The 17151-nt window shown below is 43.7% G+C and overlaps 1 protein-coding gene across 6 annotated transcripts in view; it reads left to right on the top strand.

Moving 5' to 3' along the window:
• Positions 1-17151, top strand: part of LOC115109730 (activating molecule in BECN1-regulated autophagy protein 1B-like) — a 34965-nt gene that overhangs the window by 5861 nt on the left and 11953 nt on the right. For 3 of the 6 annotated variants that reach the window (XM_065009905.1, XM_065009907.1, XM_065009904.1), the window contains exons 2-13: positions 3899-4126; positions 6225-6283; positions 6429-6612; positions 6998-7170; positions 7346-7412; positions 7576-9284; positions 9669-9755; positions 9960-10145; positions 11886-12067; positions 12472-12582; positions 13132-13320; positions 14636-14811. In XM_065009905.1, the coding sequence (XP_064865977.1) occupies positions 3992-4126; positions 6225-6283; positions 6429-6612; positions 6998-7170; positions 7346-7412; positions 7576-9284; positions 9669-9755; positions 9960-10145; positions 11886-12067; positions 12472-12582; positions 13132-13320; positions 14636-14811 (3258 nt within the window). In that variant the 5' untranslated portion in view covers positions 3899-3991. Of the gene's footprint in view, positions 1-2479; positions 2850-3898; positions 4127-6224; positions 6284-6428; positions 6613-6997; positions 7171-7345; positions 7413-7575; positions 9285-9668; positions 9756-9959; positions 10146-11885; positions 12068-12471; positions 12583-13131; positions 13321-14635; positions 14812-17151 lie in introns of those variants that run through there. The other 3 variants (XM_029635014.2, XM_029635011.2, XM_065009906.1) reach the window with 2 other exon arrangements.

Here is a 17151-nt window from a genome sequence, read left to right as displayed (position 1 = left end):
CAGTTGAACAAAATGAATGGAGGTACAGTGGGGCAAAAAAGTATTTAGTCAGCCACCAATTGTGCAAGTTCTCCCACTTAAAAAGACCAGAGAGGCCTGTAATTTTCATCATAGGTACACTTCAACTATGACAGACAAAATGAGAAGAAAAAATCCAGAAAATCACGTGTGATTTTTTAATGAATTTATTTGCAAATGATGGTGTAAAATAAGTTTTTGGTCACCTACAAACAAGCAAGATTTCTGGCTCTCACAGACCTGTAACTTCTTCTTTAAGAGGCTCCTCTGTCCTCCACTCGTTACCTGTATTAATGGCACCTGTTTGAACTTGTTATCAGTATAAAAGACACCTGTCCACAACCTCAAACAGTCACACTCCAAACTCCACTATGGCCAAGACCAAAGAGCTGTCAAAGGACACCAGAAACAAAATTGTAGACCTGCACCAGGCTGGGAAGACTGAATCTGCAATAGGTAAGCAGCTTGGTTTGAAGAAATCAACTGTGGGAGCAATTATTAGGAAATGAGAAGACATACAAGACCACTGATAATCTCCCTCGATCTGGGGCTCCACGCAAGATCTCACCCCGTGGGGTCAAAATGATCACAAGAAAAAAAAATCCAGAACCACACGGGGGGACCTAGTGAATGACCTGCAGAGAGCTGGGAGTAACAAAGCCTACCATCAGTAACACACTACGCCGCCAGGGACTCAAATCCTGCAGTGCCAGATGTGCCCCCCTGCTTAAGCCAGTACATGTCCAGGCCAGTCTAAAGTTAGCTAGAGAGCATTTGGATGATCCAGAAGAAGATTGGGAGAATGTCATATGGTCAGATGAAACCAAAATATAACTTTTTGGTAATAACTCAACTCGTCGTGTTTGGAGGACAAAGAATGCTGAGTTGCATCCAAAGAACACCATACCTACTGTGAATCATGGGGGTGGAAACATCATGCTTTGGGGCTGTTTTTCTGCAAAGGGACCAGGACGACTGATCCGTGTAAAGGAAAGAATGAATGGGGCCATGTATCGTGAGATTTTGAGTGAAAACCTCCTTCCATCAGCAAGGGCATTGAAGATGAAACGTGGCTGGGTCTTTCAGCATGACAATGATCCCAAACACACCGCCCGGGCAACGAAGGAGTGGCTTCATAAGAAGCATTTCAAGGTCCTGGAGTGGCCTAGCCAGTCTCCAGATCTCAACCCCATAGAAAATCTGTGGAGGGAGTTGAAAGTTCGTGTTGCCCAGCAACAGCCCCAAAACATCACTGCTCTAGAGGAGATCTGCATGGAGGAATGGGCCAAAATACCAGCAACAGTGTGTGAAAACCTTGTGAAGACTTACAGAAAACATTTGACCTCTGTCATTGCCAACAAAGGGTATATAACAAAGTATTGAGATAAACTTTTGTTATTGACCAAATACTTATTTTCCACCATAATTTGCAAATAAATTAATAAAAAATCCTACAATGTGATTTTCTGGATTTTTAAATTAGTTTTGTCTGTCATAGTTGAAGTGTACCTATGATGAAAATTACAGGCCTCTCTCATCTTTTTAAGTGGGAGAACTTGCACAACTGGTGGCTGACTAAATACTTTTTTGCCCCACTGTATATATGGAGACTGTTTAGTGCCCAAAATAAGGTCTTAAAAATAAAAACTTTCTTATACAGTTGAAGTCGTAAGTTTACATACACCTTAGCCAAATACATTTAAACTCAGTTTTTCACAATTCCTGACATTAATAATAATCCTAGTAAAAACTCCCTGTCTTAGGTCAGTTAGGATCACCACTTTATTTTAAGAATGGAAAATGTCAGAATAATAGTAGAGAGAATGAGCTTTTATTTCTTTCACCACATTCCCAGTGGGTCATAAGTTTACATACACTCAAGTAGTACTTGGTAGCATTGCCTTTACATTGTTTAACTTGGGTAAAATGTTTTGGGTAGCCTTCCACCGGCTTCCCACAAAAAGTTGGGTAAATTTTGGCCCATTCCTTCTGACAGAGCTGGTGTAACTGAGTCAGGTTTGTAGGCCTCCTTGCACGCCTTTTCAATTCTGCCCACACATTTTCTATAGGATTGAGGTCAGGGCTTTGTGATGGCCACTCAAATACCTATATTTTGTTGTCCTTAAGCCGTTTTGCCACAACTTTGGAAGTGTGCTTGGGGTCATTGTCCTTTTGGAAGACCCATTTATGACCGACCAAGCTTTAACTTCCTGACTGATGTCTTGATATGTTGCTTCAATATATCCACATAATTTTCCTCTCATGATGCCATGTATTTTGTGAAGTGCACCAGTCCCTCCTGCAGCAAAGCACCCCCACAACATGATGCTGCCACCCCCGTGCTTCACGGTTGGGATTTTGTTCTTCAGCTTGCAAGCCTCCCCCTTTTTCCTCCAAACATAATGATGGTCATTATGGCCAAACAGTTCTATTTTTGCAGTTGCACACTGTAGTCTGGCTTTTCTATGGCTGTTTTGGAGCAGTGGCTTCTTCCTTGCTGAGCGGGCCTTTCAGGTTATGTCGGTATAGGATATAGATACTTTTGTACCTGTTTCCTCCAGCATCTTCACAAGGTCATTTGCTGTTGTTCTGGGATTGATTTGCACTTTTCTCACCAAAGTACGTTCATCTCTAGGAGACAGAAAACGTCTCCTTCCTGAGCGGTATGACGACTGCGTGGTCCCATGGTGTTTATACTTGCGTACTATTGTTTGTACAGATGCTCCCTTGGATGAACCAGACTTGTGGAGGTCTACAATGTTTTTCTGAAGTCTTGGCTGATTTCTTTTGATTTTCCCTTGATGTCATGCAAAGAGGCACAGAGTTTGAAGGTAGGCCTTGAAATACATCCACAGGTACACCTCCAATTGACTCAAATTATGTCATTTAGGCTACCAGAAGCTTCTAAAGCCATGACACCATTTTCTGGAATTTTCCAAGCTGTTTAATGGCACAGTCAACTTAGTGTATGTAAACTTCTGACCCACTGGAACCGTGAATTATAAGTGAAATAATCTGTTTTAACAAGTTTTAATGACTCCAACCTCGGTGTATGTAAACTTCCGACTTCAACTTCATCTCTCAGATATAGGATAAACACTTCAGAACAAACTTCCTTTGTATTTTTTGGGGGGGACTATGTTATTCCATGTAGTGATTATGTTATTCAATTTGTTTGAATGGGCTAACAGCGGTAAGGCCCAAATAATTATTCATCAAATAATTTGTCATGTTATTTTGATACTTCAAGGGGTCTTAAAATTCAAATAGCAAGATTATCCTCCCTGTGACATTCCTAAAACATTTCCATATAGCTTAGTATTACCCCATCCCCCGGCTTAGATGGGGTTTAGACTCTTATGGGTTAAGGGAGTGCTAAAGCTGTACTGTTTCGCATTGGCAGTGGTGTTTTGCCAATTTGGAACCAAAACATGACAAAATTGTAAAACAGCGCACCGTTTAGGCAACCTTCCAGATGTGAGGTTTTAGCTTTGGCTGCATGTGTATGCTAGCCAGAGAGCTGCAAACTTGCATGTTTTTATTTAAGGACACACAATATTTTAGTACTGATCTCCTAAATAGTTCCAATGCACTCATTGGGGAATGCTGCCTCTAGCTGTCAGTTTACATAATGGGCTATCTTCGCCAATCATGCTACTAATAAAGTTCAGGCCTAGAACTGCCCCCTCACATCACACAGCACACACCCTCATGATCTTCAATGTGGTCCTCTGTCAAACTCTCATTTTCTGTTACTTTTCAATAAAGTAAACTACTAGGCAACCCTCTTTTTTTCCTTCTCTTTCCCTGTGCAAAACCTATGCCTGCACACACAACAACTAACTACGATCTCCTTCTTGGCACTCTCTTCCCTCCCCAGCCTCTGCATGGCGAGCTAGCAGCAGCAGAAGTGACTCTCCCTAGAGCAGGCAGAGAGCAGTGGTGTGGCCCCGGCCTGTAGAGGAGGAGAACCATGGCCTCTAGTCATCAAAGGAACTCTGTGCGAATCCTGTCCACCCGGGAGCGCGGCTCGCAGGCCTTTGGCTCCCAGCGCCTCCTGCAGCAGATGGTGGAGGAGAAGGTCCGCTGGATGAAATGGCAGAGTCAGGTAACAGCTGAAGACGACCCATTATCCCAGTAAAGAGATATGTCAAAACTGCTTTGGTTTCAACTAGGGCTGGGCGATATGGCCAAAATATTATATCACAGTATTTTTAAAAAATTGGACATTAAATGAGGGTATTTTTTAAAAAGTTGTAAAAAAGTTTTTGAATAATAAAAGTTCTACATTTGCTTTATGAGTAGTGAGTGATCCTAGGGTGGCAACTCACACACATTCTAAGTGATTTCTCCATTCTGATTGTTTTATACTGTTCAATTCAACTTCAACTAAAATACATTTCAGCACTTTTATCTTTTCTGCCATTCCTGCACTCAATTACAGTGGTGGAAAAAGTACCCAATTGTCATACTTGAGTATAAGTAAAGATACGTTAATATAAAATTACTCAAGTAAAAGTGAAAGTCACCCAGTAAAATATTTCTTGAGTAAAATCTGAAAGTATTTGGTTTTAAATATACTTAAGTAATCAAAAGTAAATGTAATTGGTAAAATGTACTTAAGTATCAAAAGTAAAAGTATAAATAATTTCAAATTCCTTATATTAAGCAAACCAGATGGCACCATTTTCTTGTTTTTTAAAAATGTATTTATCTATAGCCAGGGGGACACTCCAACACTCAGACATAATTTACAATGTGTTTAGTGAGTCCTCCAGATCAGAGGCAGTAGATGACCAGGGATGTTCTCTTGACAAGTGAGCGAATTGGAGCAATTTCCTGTCCTGCTAAGCATTCAAAATGTAACGAGTACTTTTAGGTGTCAGGGAAAATGCATGGAGTAAACGGTACAGTATTTTCTTTAGGAATGTAGAGTGAAGTAAAAGTTGTCAAAAAAACAAATAAATATTAAAGTAAAGTACAGATACCCCCCAAAAATACTTAAGTAAAAATACTTTCAAGTACTACTTAAGTACTTTACACCACTGCTCAATTGAGATAATTTCCACACTGCCACGTAAGGCTGCACGATATGAGCAAATAATCTCGGACTTATTTTTTACCAAATGTTGCAATTGTGATTTGACTTGCGGATTAGAGAAAAACTGTTGGAATGATGGAAATAGAATGACTATTATAATTCTATATTTTGAATATAATAGTTGTCACTTTGAATACAGTGTTGTTTGAGATGACAACTAAAAAAAATGCCAGGGAGTTATTGTGACAGGGTAGGAACAAAGTGTTGATAAGTGTTTCCTAGGGCTACTTATGTAGCTAACATATTCTTGCTTTGCATATTCCTCTTTGACTTAGAAGATACTGTTGCACAAACAACATGCTGATTTAGGTCTACACCATCACTGGTGTTATCAGGCTGTATTAGCTAGCTCGCTAACAATTAGTGTCTCACAAGATTCAGGGAAACTTGCTAAGAAATGACAAACTAGCTGTTTGCTGATGTAAGAAACACAAACTAATGGAGTCATTATAGAACACTAGTAGAGTTCTATTAAGAAGCAAAGTGAAAACAGCATTGTTGTCATCAACATTGTTGCATGTGCTGCATTGACCATGCAGACTGAACACAAGTGTCTCGTGGTTGAGGAACATCAAATGCGCTCATTGAATGACGGGGCGTTTCTAGGTCTGTATGGATGACTCAAGTAGCGAAGTAAACTATAAAAATGTACATTACACATGGCGTGTCACATTTAACAAACCAAACATTCAAATACCAGTAAAGAAAAACCCAAACCGCTGCATCATTACCGGTATATCATAAAATACAGTATACCGCCCAGCCCTAGTTTCAACAGATATGGAATAGTAGTAGGCGATCCATCTCTCGCTGCCCACTTGCTGCAGAAGGCGTTTTGATCTGGAGTGCATTATACAATTGATGTAACTCGTCACCATGGAAACAATGTCCTGTGCTTATCTTTATCATCTTCAGTCTATTTGGGGGCTGGCTGTTCTTCAAAATGCCTAATAATATGAAGTTAATGCATCATAATTCGACTTGAATCAAGTCATAAGTTTAAAAAACCTGTCTATTTTGTGTTTGTCATTTTGTGCTTTTAATAATCAATGTGCTACCTCCATGTAAGGCTCTGGTGTTAAGTGATGTTTGTTGCCTCACACAGAAAGTAGAGCTGCCAGATAGCCCTCGCTCCACGTTCCTGTTGGCCTTCAGCCCAGACCGGTAAGGAACTCAACTGACCCAGCCGCATGAATCGATTCATGAGCACATTTTAGAGGCAGAGCTTCCTTTAACATTATAACAGCAGCAGTACCATTCACTCCATGCACCTGTTTTCTCTCTCCCCCTCTTCTATCCACTCTGATAGGACCCTCATGGCTTCCACTCACGTCAACCACAACATCTACATCACAGAGGTGAAGACTGGAAAGTGCCTGCATTCGCTCGTGGGCCACCGCCGCACACCCTGGTGTGTGACCTTTCACCCCACCATCCCCGGCCTGGTGGCCTCCGGGTGCCTTGACGGAGAGGTCCGCATCTGGGACCTGCATGTAAGTGGTGCCTTTTCTAAAACACAGACAGGCCCCTATTAAGATGAATAGGACAAGTTTCAGGTCCCTGCTTGCTAAGTTGTATTGGTATATTTTATTGTTATGTTAGGTTGTAAGACTCCCATACACAGCACAGTCTCGACAGAAGTAAATGTTGAGGTGTACCCCAGGGAACTCGCCTTTGTCCGACTGGTTTGTGGCGGCTCCAGGCGTCATAAAGAAACTTTTCCATCTTCAATGTGTTGCTATTGGTTGCCTAGTTGATAAACCCTGATCACAGCAGTCCGCATTCCGTAAACATCAGGCAAATGTTTTCTATCCAGTATTGCCGTACCGTTCTTGTTTCTTTCTCTATTAAACCCCCTTCTTGTGTTTGTTTCTGCAGGGTGGCAGTGAGAGCTGGTTCACAGAGAGCAACGTTGCCATTGCCTCACTTACCTTCCACCCCACCGCCCAGCTCCTCCTCATCGCCACCAACAATGAGCTACACTTCTGGGACTGGAGTCGGCCCGAGCCCTTCGCCGTGGTCAAAACCGGCAGTGAGACTGAAAGAGTCAGGTGGGACACCATTTAGGCACAATTATTTATATTGTGTTCTATTTCATTCTGTGTGACATATTTCGGGAAGATGGATTTTAAATATGTACAAAATGTCTAAACATTTATGTTCCATTCACATGCAACAACTCCTAGTGTAGTGAACATGTTGTATGGTTTGCTCCATCTCTCTCAGGTTGGTGAGGTTTGATCCTTTGGGGCACAATCTTCTGACGGCTATTGTGAACCCCTCCAACCAGCAGGTGAGTCATTCGTCGCTTTGTGCCTGAACGTCATGCTGAGTTGGGAATAAGGCACATTGTTTTCTGTCTAGAAATGAAAGAATCTGCTCAAAGCCTTAAAAACATGGCTGTACCCTAATACCCTTAAACATTCAACATGACTGTACCCTAATATGTTCTGTAGAATGATGATGAGTCCGAGGTCCCCATGGACAGTGTGGAGATGCCCCACTTCCGCCAGCGCTCCTTCCTGCCCTCCCAGCCTGTACGCCGCACGCCAATCCTCCACAACTTCCTGCACATCCTGTCATCGCGCTCGTCGGGGGCGCAGGCTGGGGGGGATGCTTCCCGCCCTGGCGGGGAGGGCAGCGGTGAGCCTCCCAGCATGCCTTTGGGCCAGTACCCAGCCTCGCAGGACCGTGGACTGCCCTACCCAGGTTGCACCCAGCACCTGGGCATGGTGTGCCTCTGCAGCCGCTGCATGGCCAACCGCAGCCCCTCTCTGGGGGAGGGTCCCTCCACCTCCAGGCCTGTTGTCCACCCCGAGCTTCCCCAGGTGGCCTCTCAGCCAGCCCCCCACGCCTCCACCTTTTCGGCCCGTACGGAGCCCCGGCAGTCTTCAGAGCCCACTGGAGCCCAGCAGCGGCCCTCGGCCTTCACTACAGTCTACTACAGTGCCGGCAGCTCCCTGCACCGCGCCGTGCCTACCACCCACGTGGCCAGCCAGCCCCTGAGCCAGCAGCTGTTGCCCCCACCCGCCAACCACCAACATCAACCCCCATCCCGCCCTCTGCCCGGACCTGACTGGACACGCAGCCTGCTAAACATGAGAAGCTCAGAGAGCGGGGCCGGAAGTGGAGGGAGCAGTGGAGGGGGTATGGGTGGTGTTGGGGGTGGGATGCTGCCCCCCCGGACCAGCTCATCCTCTGTCAGCCTGCTGTCAGTGCTGCGGCAGCAAGACGGCTCCTCCCAGTCCCCCGTCTACACCTCCGCCACCGAGGGACGAGGCTTCCCCCCGCAGCCGGGCGCCGAACTTGGCCCCAGCCCTGTGGCCAATCAGAGAGGAGGAAGTGGTGGTGGAGGAGGAGGGGTGGGCTCCAGCAGTGGGCACCACCCTTTCTGGGATGGCACGCGCAGCAACCCGGCCTCGTTCCGCAATGTGCTCCAGTGCAATCTTAGCCGCTACTTCATGGAGTTCGACCGCATGCAGGACCTGGAGTTGCCGCTGGGGGCCGCCAGCATGGATGTCGGGGGAGGGGAGGGCGGCCAGGAGCAGATGCAGGAGCTGCTCAACAACAACATAGACCCAGAGAGACCCGGGCCCTCCGTGTCCTCCCACTACCAGCCCCAGCCACCCCCACCTGCCCCTACCGAGAACAACCCCCCTCCCTTCTCTAGCGCCGCCCACTCCTCCCGGGGCCACCTGAACCGCTGCCGGGCCTGCCACAACCTGCTCACCTTCAACCACGACTCCCAACGCTGGGAGCGCACCAGCCCAGCGTCCTCCACCTCCGCTGTCTCCACGCAGGAGGGCTCCAGCTCTCCCTGGCGGCAGCCCCCCAGCCCTGCCTATGAGGAGCCCCATGCATCATCACGGAGCCGGGATCCACACCCCCATCCCCAAGAGAGGGAGAGGAGGGTAGCCCAACCCCCTGAGTCCAGCGAGCTACAGCCCTCCCCAGGCCCTCACGTTGCGGCCATGCCCTATCCCCCCATTGCGTCGTCCTCGGCCCAGCCCGGGGAGCAGACAGTGGGCCTGGTGTTCAACCAGGAGACAGGCCAGTGGGAGCGCGTCTATCGCCAGGCCGCCTCCAGCCGCTCCACCGACGCACCGCCAGAGGCCTTAAGCCAGGAAATGCCTGTGGATAACCCGGATGAGGACTCTCTGAGAAGGTAGAGTAATGAGAAAGGACTTGGTAGTCTCTGCGGTGTTGTTTTTCGCTCAGACCAGGGTCCTGTTTAGTAGGGCACACCGCAACAAAATATTTTGAAACTAAAAATGAAAATGAGCATTTCTTATTGAAGGAGCTCATATTGTACCACTCTGTTTCGGACTGTTTTCTTCAGTTTGGTATCTACTGAACACCACTTGTCTCACTTTATCTAGTGATCAACTCTGGCATGATAACATTACAGCAAGTGACTACTGGTCTGCTTTACGCAGTATTTCCGTGATAGACTTATATTGTCCAAATAGTTGTATTTGTTTAAAACAAATACACTCCCTTTGCAGAGGAGATTAATTGCTGATCCATTGCTTGGTGGGTTTGTTCACAGAAGGCTGTTGGAGTCCTCCCTCCTCTCTCTATCCCGCTACGACATGGGAGGATCCCGAGACCACCCTATCTACCCAGACCCCGCCAGGTACCAATCTTAACCCCAATTAAAATTGTATCATCTTTGATAGGACAAAACCCATTGAGTAAGGTTGAAAAGATCCTTAAGTTTCCAGGTTTGTTAACAACCTGAAAATTTGGGTGAAGTTTCTGGAATTTTGCTAGCCTACTATGAACCCTACAGCTGTAATCTCCCATTGAACCCTTCTATCTGCGGTTATTTTTTCGTCAGGTTGTCCCCGGCTGCGTACTATGCCCAGAGGATGATTCAGTACCTGTCAAGGCGGGATAGTATTCGTCAGCGCTCGCTGCGCTACCAGCAGAACCGGCTGAGGACACTCTCCTCCTCGTCGGACAGCCCTGCCGGCAACCCCTCGGCTGCCATTGAGAACAGCGATGTGGACTTTGAGGAGCTAGAGTGAGTTGGCGGCAACCCATCCTGGGTCCGGTTGCCTGATAGTGATTGAACTTAGTCTTACATGTGTTTTAACGATGCATCTTTCCTACAACGGCCCAAGATGTAAATTGTGTTTCCCAAAACACCAAGCAGAGAGAACGTTCGCTAAGTGCGTCATTGAGGCATGTGTCGATACTGATAGGGTCGAAAGAAAGGGAGTGCTGCTTTCGGATCAGCTTTCTCCATTTAAATCTTACCTTAACATTATAATTATTCCACAATACTGATGATCAGCTCCAAGAAAAATATTATCACCTATGGCCGCGAATATTGAGGTGGCTAATTCTAAGGCTTGCCCGGTAATAATTCACAAAATCACAGATTTGGCACATCATTGCACACATGTTAGGCTAGACATGAACTATATTGAGACAAATTACAGACAATAACAAGTATTATAATATAACTAAATTGATTGAACATGAAATGTATTTCAATATGATTGAAATAGGTCTATGGCCTACTGTTTATATTTTATTTCTGTTATCTCGGTTTTCATTTTGAAGCATATTTTTATACATTGGTTGTTGGTAGAAATTGCAACTTTGTATTTGTAGTCAACTTGGTTCTGAAGTTATCGGCGGTCTCAGAGAGAAGGATGAACCGTGTGTTTCTATGTTCAGCAGAGATCTTCTGTGTTGAAAGTAACGCGGAAGGGCAAAACAGTATCTAACGATGCACCTAGCTGTTCTACGAGTGGTCTGAGGCAGGCGTTAGATTACGAGCGTTTTCAGGTGCAAGGTTAATAATGATGGTTTTGGGAAACCACTCCAGAGATTTAACGATGCTTCTATGAAGGTTCTAATGATGGGAAACCGGGCCCCGGCCCCTTAAAGCTAGAATCCATAATTGAAACAGTAAAAAAGCAATCACGCCGCCTCTGTTTTGGTAAATAACTGAGGGACGGAGCTGGAGAAATGTTACCACTTTCAAATTCATAGATAGAGATATGGATGTAAGGACAGATCGGTGGTAGGGCATGCAGGCTGTCGCCAATTTTATAAATGCACATTTTGCCTAAATGTATCATGGAAACAATAATGGAAACATAAGTTTTATTGTTTAGTTATAATGTCCTTACATCCAGCTGTTTTTATCAACACAAGACTGCACCATAGCAGGCAATTGTCGCATCTGTTTTCCATGTTTTAAATGTTGACAAGAAGTCAATGGATGAGTTCATTTTGGAAACATTGGAGTAAAACACGCTTATATTTTGGGTTCTGATGGGGGTATGACAATCGAACTAAGCTCATGAGGTTATATATGTTATATTCTTCAATAATCAATGTATATATAACTAATATATATAATTATTTTATAGGTCCAAATATGGATGTAGAAAATAAGGATTCCACCTTTTTTAAAGGGATATTACGCTCTTCAATCAACGTATGCCAGTTGTTTTCAGACCTCAAAGTTGTCTTCTGTTGAAATAAGTGGAGGAGGAGATAAAATGGGTTAAGTAGATGTCCCAGGCCATCTTGTTGGAAAAGATAAGAACCATATACTGTCCAGATTTATGTTGCTCATCTATTCTATTAATTTTGGTTGAGGCATATAGCTGGATCTACACAACCGATGGTGTGGTCAGGACTAGTCTTGAAATCAGAGTTCAATGATCCTACTTTGAACCCTTAGCTTCACCACAAGTCTCCCAATAGCCTTTGTTTTCCCAATAACTGTGGGTGTGTTTAACAGTGATAACGGCGACAGGACGAGGCACAGAACACCGCGCAACGCCAGGATGTCTGCTCCTTCGCTGGGGCGCTTCGTTCCCCGGCGGTTCCTGTTGCCTGAGTATCTGCCCTACGCTGGGATCTTCCACGAGAGGGGACAGCCTGGCCTTGCCACTCACTCCTCTGTCAACAGGGTCTTAGCAGGTAATAACCAAGATTGTCCCACTAAAGTGCACTCTGCTTATAGAGCAGTGATCCAATTGTCCTGTACTCATGTCATCATTATCGTCTACAAGACGAGTGCACTGTAAAACCCTTAAACCAATACTGTGTCAAGCTGAGCTTTATTTCACTGTCCTGATTACCCATCCTTTATAGTTGGTGGAACCATTCTGAAAGGTGTAGAAGAGGATATCCAAGCTAGCGCAGTACAGTTTAAGTGTGCAACAAGTGCAACAACTGACTTGTTGACTGCTCTCATACATCTCAATGTTATCCATTTGATTGTGTTCATTTCTGCTGTCTGCAATAATGGTAGCCAGTCCTTTTCCTACTTCACTTCCAATGCTCTTTTCCACTGACCAAAATGTTTTTCTCCTGTCTCTCAGGTGCCTCCATCGGGGACGGCCAGTCGGCGGTGGCTAGTAACATAGCCAACACCACCTACCGGCTGCAGTGGTGGGACTTCACCAAATTTGACCTGCCTGAGATCAGCAACGGTATGTGAAATGTTCAGAACGTTGCAGGTAGAAATAGAATAAATCAAGATGCCATGATTCCATATTCCATCTGACAGGCAGTCGTATCTGTTCTACACAATGCACTTCTCTAAACATTCTGTAACGTTACATTCTCCTAAACAAGCCCCAGCTTGTTTTCTTGCCCTGATTGCGTTTACCTCGGTAGAATTATACTGTAGTATTGACGTGTGTGTGTGGGGCAGTTATCCTATTCTTGTGGGGATTTCTGGGCATTTTAGGTCCCCACAAGAATAGTAAAACCAGGACAATTCGCCATCGTGGGGACATTTCCCACATCCCCATGAGGACAAAAGCTATTTTCAGCTTAGGAGTTAGGTTTACGGTTAAGGTTAAAATTAGGGTGAGGGGTTTGGGTTAGGGAAAATATGATTTTGAATGGAAATACATTTTAGGTCCCCACAAAGATAGAATAACAAAGTGTGCATGCATGTGTGTGTGCAAAATTAAACTGTAGTATTGACATCCTGTGTGTGCCTGCGTGCTTGAGTGTATTCCACACCCCTCCAGCCTCTGTGAATGTGCTGGTGCCAAACTGTAAGATATACAACGACGCCAGTTGTGACATCTCAGCGGACGGGCTGCTCCTGGCCGTGTTCATACCTAGCAGCCAGCGGGGCTTCCCTGACGAGGGCATCCTGGCCGTGTACTCCCTAGCCCCTCACAACCTGGGGGAGATGCTGTACACTAAGAGATTTGGTAAGTCATATCACGCGGTCCTCTGTTGCTTAATTGGTAGAGCATGGTACTTGCAACGCCAGGATAGTGGGTTTGATTCCCGGTTGGTTCCCAGTGGGATCAATTTATCTGTACTTAAATAATGTATGCATGCATCGATGAAAGTCACTTTGGATAAAAGAGTTTGCTAAATGGGATATTATTGCTATATATTATTTAGAAAGTATTGCCGTCATGGACTTGACCTCCAGGATAGAACTATAGCAGTCTTTCCCAAACCTTGTCTTCAAGTACCCCCGGCCAATCCACTTATTCCAGGTATTCCAGTGATGGCGGACCTGATTCCATTGTTCAACTAATCACCTCATTAGTTGAATCAGGTTTGCTAGTTCTGGAATACGTCAAATGCGTGGAACGTCTGGGGGTACTTGAGGAGAGGTTTGCGACACTGAACTAGAGAATCTATACCGAACAAAAATATAAATGCAACGTGCAACAGTATCAATGATTTTACTGAGTTACAGTTCATATAAGGAAATCAGTCAATGTAAATAAATTCATTAGGCCCTAATCTATGGACTTCACATGACTGGGAAGGGGCACAGCCATGGTTGACCCACCCACTTGGGAGCCAGGCCCAGTCAATCAGAATTTGGTTTTCCCTACACAACGTCTTTATTAAAGAAATAAATAACCCTCAGTTTCATCAGCTGTCTGGGTGGCTGGTCTCAGATGATCACGCAGGTGAAGAAGTCGGATGTGGAGGTCCTGGGCCGGCGTGGTTACATGTGGTCTATGGCTGTGAGGCCGGTTGGACGTACTACCAAATTCTCTAAAACAACATCGGAAGCGGCTTATGGTAGAGAAATTAACATTCAATTCTCTGGCAACAGGTCTGGTGGACATTCCTGCAGTCAGCATGCCAATTGCACGCTCCCTCCAAACGTGAGACATCTGTTGCATTGTGTTGTGGGACTAAACTGCACATTTTAGTGGCCTTTAATTGCCCCCAGCACAAGGTACACCTGTGTAATGATCATGCTGTTGAATCAGCTACTTTATATGCCACACCTGTACGGTGGATGGATTATCTTGGCAAAGGAGAAATGCTCACAAGCAGGAATGTAAACAAATTTGTGCACAAAATGTTGGAGAAATAAGCTTTTTGTGCTTATGGAACACTTTTATTTCAACTCATGAAACATGTAACGTTTATATTTTTGTTGAGTATAAAACATTGAATCTAATAAATTAGTGCACAAAAGAGGATATTATTTTTAGTGAACCTAAACTATACTACAATATTAACCTAGAAGAATCTTACCAACCTTGTCAGTTTGTCTTTCTTCTCCCTCAGGTCCCAATGCCATCTCGGTGAGCCTGTCTCCCATGGGCTGCTACGTGATGGTGGGCCTAGCATCTCGCAGGATCCTGCTACATCCCTCCACTGACCACATGGTGGCGCAAGTGTTCCGGCTGCAGCAGCCCCACGGCGGCGAGACCTCCATCAGGGTGAGAAAGATCTTTTTGTTTCTGTTGTATTCCATAGTGAACATGACCCTGGTTACATGTTGCTGTTAACCTATGTCAGTAGTGTGTGGGTGTGGAGGTCAACAATGAGGGAGAACATAGTAGGATAAGTAGGGGGGGGTTCATTTGGCTATTTGATTTTGCATTTTAGGATCCATATAGGTGTCCAAGAAAAATAAAAAATGTGATGAAATATTGAGTTTGGCCTTTACTACTATAGAAACGCATTGAATAACACATTCATGAATGACAAAAAACACACACACTGTGTGAAGTGTCATATTTTGAAGTGTCATATATCAAGGAAATATAATAAGGCTCATGAAATATATACAGTACCAGTCAAATGTTTGGACTCACCTACTCATTCAAGGGTTTTTCTTAATTTTTTACTATTTTCTACATTGTATAATAATAGTGAAGACATCAAAACTATGAAATAACACATAAGGAATCATTCAGCCAACGAGTGCTCAACATCTGTGGGAACTCCTTCAAGACTGTTGGAAAAGCATTCCAGGTGAGGCTGGTTGAGAGAATGCGTGGTTGAGAGAATGCGAGTGTGAGGGTACAAAATCAACATGCGATGGTGCACTCAGTGGCGCGATGGCGCACTCAGGCACACGTGCGCGTCTGGTTTGGGTCAGCATGTAAAGATGTCATCAAGGCAAAGGGGGGCTACTTTGAAGAATCTCAAATATTAAATATATTTTGATTTGTTTAACACTTTTTGGGATACTACATGATTCCATATGTTATTTCATAGTTTTGATGGAACCATGTAGAAAATAGTACAAATTAAGAAAAACCCTTGAATGAGTACATGTGTCCAAACTTTTGACTGGTACTGTAGATCCTGACCGATATATCGGTTGACTTATATTATTGGCCGATGTTGATATTTTAAATTTTATATTTGTATTGGCCGATAATTTTTCCGATATTCAATAAATAGGATGAAAAAAGGGAATCTCATGCTTATCTAAACACTTGCAGCCATTCTCATGATGTTTCACAAGGTAGTATATACATTTGAAACATATTTTTTGGATAATTGCTGTTTTGGATGCCAATTTAGGTTTAAAGCTTATTTCAATCTATTCTACTCATTTGTGACCGACCGGCTCAAATCGGTTTTATCTAGCAACATTTTTACATGGATAAAAGTAAAGACTCAGAGCTACAAAATGGTATATCTTACACTGCATTTGAGGAACACTGGGAAAGAAATTCTTCTTTGAAAGTTGCTAAACTTGTAAACTCATTTTTGAGAAAAGTTCCTTTGAATTTTTGGTACCTACTGGAGAGCACTCCTTTGTCAACACCCATGCAGCATTGTTCACACCCTTAAGCCAGCCCCATCCATCTCTTTAAGGATTCACATGTGAGGTCATGTGCTAATAAAAAAATATTTTATAAATATTAGATGACGCTTACCCAGACACACTTGTCTAAATTGATTTGTCATGTGAAAGAAATGCTATAATCCCCAGCCACATCTGGTGGAAAAAGTATTACATTGTAAAGATACCTTAATAGAAAATGACTGAAGTACAAATAAAAGTCACCCAGTAAAATACTACTTGAGTAAAAGTCTAAGTTTTTGGTTTTTAAAAATACTTATGTATCAAAAGTAAATGGAATTGCTAAAATGTAGTTAAGTATCAAAAGTAAAAGTATAAATCATTTCAAATTCCTTATATTAGCAAACCAGACAGCACAATTAAATGTTTTATTGACGGATAGCTAGGGGCACACCCCAACACTCAGACAATTTACGAACGAAGCATTTGTGTTTAGTGATGCAGATCAGATGCAGTAGGGATGACCAGGGATGTTCTCTTGATAAGTGTGTGAATTGGACAATTTTCCTGTCAAAATGTAACGAGTACTTTTGGGTGTCAGGGAAAATGTATGGACTAAAAAGTACATTATTTTATTTCAAAATGTAGTGAAGTAAAAGTTGCCAAATATATAAATAGTAAAGTACAGATACCTCCCAAAAATACTTAAGTAGTACTTGAAAGTATTTTTACTTAAGTACTTGACACAACTGGCCACATCTCGCTAAGTGGATGGGTCTTTACAGATGGTGTAAATGGTACAGCCAAATGGTTACTTGAATAGTAGCGATATCAGTAATAGATAGTGTCAATATAAATCAAATAATATACAGTATGTACAAGAACAATATCAATAACGATATCAGTGAAAGATGAGGTAGTTACAGTGGGGCAAAAAAGTATTTGGTCAGCCACCAATTGTGCAAGTTCTCCCACTTAAAAAAATGAGAGAGGCCTGTAATTTAAATATATTTGGATT

The sequence above is a fragment of the Oncorhynchus nerka genome, linkage group LG25 (assembly GCF_034236695.1).
Source record: "Oncorhynchus nerka isolate Pitt River linkage group LG25, Oner_Uvic_2.0, whole genome shotgun sequence".
Taxonomy (NCBI): Eukaryota; Metazoa; Chordata; class Actinopteri; order Salmoniformes; family Salmonidae; genus Oncorhynchus; species Oncorhynchus nerka.
Note: the sequence above shows the minus strand (reverse complement) of the source record. Positions and strands in the feature narration are given on the sequence as shown.